This window comes from Opisthorchis viverrini (assembly GCF_000715545.1).
Source record: "Opisthorchis viverrini unplaced genomic scaffold opera_v5_21, whole genome shotgun sequence".
Taxonomy (NCBI): domain Eukaryota; kingdom Metazoa; phylum Platyhelminthes; class Trematoda; order Opisthorchiida; family Opisthorchiidae; genus Opisthorchis; species Opisthorchis viverrini.
In genome coordinates, this window is record NW_008751677.1 from 80,652 (window position 1) to 85,217 (window position 4,566).

The 4,566-nt window shown below is 44.5% G+C and overlaps 1 protein-coding gene across 1 annotated transcript in view; it reads left to right on the plus strand.

Annotated features, from left to right (window-relative positions):
- Positions 1–4,354: 4,354 nt before the first annotated feature.
- The window catches only part of T265_01859 (hypothetical protein), a gene marked incomplete at both ends in the record, with an annotated part of 4,392 nt that continues 4,180 nt past the window's right edge, over positions 4,355–4,566 (plus strand). Inside the window, one exon of the mRNA XM_009165985.1 lies at positions 4,355–4,544. Within this exon, the coding sequence (XP_009164249.1) occupies positions 4,355–4,544 (190 nt within the window). The remainder of the gene's footprint in view (positions 4,545–4,566) is intronic.

A 4,566-nucleotide genomic window follows, 5' to 3' on the forward strand; every position in this document is an offset into this window, starting at 1 on the left:
CGAGTCCAGTTGTGTGTATAACAGGCTGTCAGATGTGGCTATCATGCATAGCTGAGGCCTTATTTTTACCGGTTGGCATATAAATTGTACTGATGTTTACTGTAGCTAGCGAAGACAAGCGGGATCGCGGATAGTTAACGGTATACAAGACCGTCATTGACCATCGGTGCATAGGTGCAGTCTCATTATCAACGTTGCACACAAACGCGAGCCTAGCAATTACAGCAAGTATTCGAGATGAGTGAAAACTAGTGGAGATACGAGTACAAGGGGTCGTCTTTGCCCATTGGATTGGGCTGCCGCGCATATGTGGGGAACCCTAATTAGCGTCTCACATAGACACGGATTCAGCAGTATTAAATGTATTAAATGCATGAACTAAATGCATGTATTAAATACTCTTAAGATGTTATTTTAATTCTTCAGGATCACCGCGGAAAACCAAAATATGCTAAAGTGCGATTTCCGGTTTTAGGTCGCGTAAACCGGCAAAAAATCCAAATCGGCGATGGTCAATGACCTTGACATTTCGCTCACTTAAACAAAATGCTACGTGCAACATGTCACAGGCAGGTGCAAATTGATTAGACTACTTCACATAAAAAATGGCAACTTCGAAAACCCCATAGTTTCGGCGAACTCAATTTCGGCGTGTCAATGGCCTGCGGCGTCCTCCTCCACGTATCCAAAGGCTCCTGCCTTCTGATGATCCTGGAATATGATCTAAGAACCAGCTCCTCTCCATAAGTTGATAGGAGGCTGCTCCTAGCGGATCCATGATAAGGTTCTCTCGATACAAATCAGATAAATATGTCTACATTTCTCCATAAAGGCTAGTAATTCTCAAACGACTTTTCCTACGCCTGTCAGATCTTACTCTTGAGTGAAAATGTCGGCTTGTGGATAAATACAAAATTCTCCGCTTACTTGCTTCAGGTGCTATAAAATGCCCCAAAATCGTTCAATTTTACGCCAAACCTTTTGCACTATTGATCACCATGGCGTTTTCCTGATTATTTAAATCAATACCTGAGGGGCTTTGTTCTTGATGGTATGAATTGTGTTTTGCAATAACCCCGCGGACTTCAACTGCTGAATCATTGTTTTAAACGGTGCCAACTGAGTGAGAAATTTAAACGAGATCAATAGGGTTGGGAGGTAAAATATCCCGCGTTCTGAATAGTGGTATTAAGAGGCGATATGTGGAGTAAAATGGTGCCTTACAACACAAATAGTTTAGACTCATCCCTAGCTCGACGGTATGTCGTCTACTGAACAAAAAGAGCGTTCATACGATACTCACAGCTCTCCTCATGCTATATCAATGGGTATTTACAGATTGGAATGTCGGTGTGTTATTTCCAGATTTCGTATCACAATATGTGCGATTATTTGCCATTTAAACAAAATGGGGTGAAGGGGCACTTACTGCTGCGTTAGGGTTAGGTAAGCAGACGTAAGAAGTTGACTGATGTTTATAAGGCCGACCTTTTATAACCTGTCCTTCATCAGGTAGAGCCAACAACGTTGCCTCCATTAATATGGATATGATGGTCGCCTGGGAGTACGCCTTATCGCCTGCATATTTCTAGAACAGAATAAAGTGCGACTTTGCTTTCAGAGCACCTAATAATACGATTCAGCTGTACGATTCCTCAAAATACTCTACCCTAGTCATTCTGCCATGGCCAAATCTTTTGAACACAGATTGCTGGTTGAATATCAGTTTTAGTACGCATGGAGAAAAGAGAGCAGCATATCAGCTGTCAATAGCGGAGAAGCGAATTGTTCGTTAGGATCTGGTCATTTTGAACATATCCCAATTGAAAGCGCGTGAGGGTTTTCAGATGTAAGGCCTCTGAATTCGACTACCAGTATTCAACAAACGTCAGGCCACCGCCTTATTGTGCATATGGAATCAAAAGAAAGTTTTCGTTGGTTGCACAAGGAATGGTCATGAGTGTGGTGAATCAACATTGTACAAATACATATGAAGTAAAACTGAGCACGCCAGTAATATCGATGCAGCCTTTCAGTTGTTTAACGGATTCCGTTCATTAGAAACGCAGAAAAGGGGCGCGTTACACTTCTATTTTAATTCTTAGCGAGTGCAGCAAGCCTGTTGGTGAAAGACTGACATCGAAAAGCGTCTAAAATTGCCTTGAATTGAAGTCTGGATGCAGCGTATTGCGGCGTCGAAGGAAGGCACACTTTTCTGGGTGTCATCTGGCCTGTTCACGTGTGATCTATTTGCGGATTTCTTATTTACAATGGTTTTGTGTTGTACGAAGTGCCAGCTCATTTTCGCGTCTCCTGAAGTCCTTTGTGGAGAAGAGGCCGAATCCCTTAAGGTAACTTTTTGCCCACAAGACTGTGCACTGCTTTCTTTAAAACGAACTGCGCGTTAACCTTGTGGATTGTCTGGACAATAATTCTGTATGTCTCCTCCACTGAATCTGATCCCACCTTGAGTTGGTCAGGGAAGATACGCACTTCCAAGAAGTTCGAATGGCAGCTTATGTCCACGTTTGAGATTCCAGATTTTTCACTCAGATGCAGGTGAAATTAAAGGTCAGCACACAACGGTCACTATGTCCCAGTGTAGATGGGTAGCAAATCCGCTTCGCGTCCTTTGGAAAGTGTGATCTATTTCAGAATTTGTCGAGTCGCTCTGTAGCATTTGCCTGCGTTTGAGTAACCGTCAATGAACACGCAGGAAAGTTAATGAAGACGCGTTCAAGGAGAGGATGGACATTCAATTTTTGTAAACAAGATGCATATGACAGTTTCGCTTCCTTGTCCAATGGCCAGTAACCCTTCAGATGGTATTTTCTAACAAGCAACTCCACAGCGAAGACTCTAACGGGCGAACGGTATCTTCAAGTGACGCGTAATACTGGAACCGCCGGCTAGGCAAAACAAAGTCCGAGCTGGGTTTCTGTACGGTACTATTAGTGTAAGACAAATTCACAAATTATACAAATCTCGACAGTAGATACTCGTCCAAAACAAATGGTCCACTTCGACTACAAAAGTACAAACCAAGGGAGCAAACAGCCTCTCACGTACGACAGTCGCACGTGCAAAGTCGGCTACAAATCGCCGGATGACCTCAAGGCTAAATGGGTGAAGCGGTAAGGACAAACAAGCGTCAGTTCATATATACACACCAAACACAAAAGTGGGGCGAAGGTTACCAAGGGGGACAGAATAAACGTGGGGAATTTCAGTTGTTAACGTAATGGATGATACAAAGTCCTTCTCACTTTCACCCGTACAGTCAAAAGTCAACCGGTTCTGAGAAGGAGCACATAGCATTCCACGTCCTATAGTCAGTGGAATCGCACTATCCACATCTGTTTTGGTCAATTGCTAGCTGCAGAGGACAGCAGCCTGTAATAATCTGGCTGATGACTGTGAGTAAGTGGGTTCACCGGAAAAATAGAGGGTAGCACGGCAAATATACACGCACAGGTTATGCTGAGATGGGAACCTCAACAACGCGTTAAACTTGTAAGTAGATGAAACAAAGAAGGAATTGTTCCACGAATGCGCATCGTCAGTTATCAGTGAATTCAGACACATTCTGGACACGCCAAATGCAGATGAGCTTGAGGCGATGGCGAAACTGAAATGTCCGGATTATCTTCGGAATATATTCGCTGTTTGTACACGAATTAGAAGGGGGTTTCCTAGTTGAAAACGGAAAGGACATGCGAAGACTCCCAAAGACAGGGCACACGCTTTTATTGGGCAGTAATTTTCACTTCGGGTAGTTGGTCAATGGGGTACTCTTCCGCTGATCGTTGTCTGCGCCGCGCCAAGAGTTAAGATCAGACAAATTTTCGGCCCTATTATGTGAGTCCGCGCACTACTCTCCCTCATGTATAGCTATAAGAACATGAGGAGCAGCACTACAGATTATCTCTGCTTATTATTTTCAAGTTAAGGGAAGCTGGAGAACCACGAGAACAACCAAAATCGCGAAAGCTCAGGTGGAAGCTACGATCAACTATGCCAAAAAGCGAACTCCGCAAACTCGAGACAAGGGAAAATCATTCGCTGGATCAAGGCGTTCCCATCAGACAGATCATTCCGAGTGAGAATGGGCTCGACCTACTCTTCTCCAGCGCCGGTCTCCATTGGAGTTCCTCAAGGCTCCGTCCTGAGACCAGTGCTGTTTCTGATCTACGTCAACGACTTCCCAGATGTTCATGCGAGTCCATGTTGACTTTTTGCGGACGACCTGAAATCCTGGAGTTCCAATGCCAGTGCCCTCCAAATGGATGTAGACGCTGCCAAGCGGTGGTCGCTGGACTGGCACCTTCCTCTAAATGACGAAAAGTGCGTCCATATGTCGTTTGGAGGAGACTCAGCGAATGCCTTTGTTATGCATGGTGAGAAAGGACCAGAAAACATCATGAGGATAGATGCCAAAAAGGATTTGGGCATCCGGGTCTCCTCAAACTTGTCCCCACTGCACCATGGAAAATCGGCCCAAAAGGCATTCGGCATTTTACGGATGATCCGACGCACCTTCTCCCGTATTACTCGCATGGACTTCCA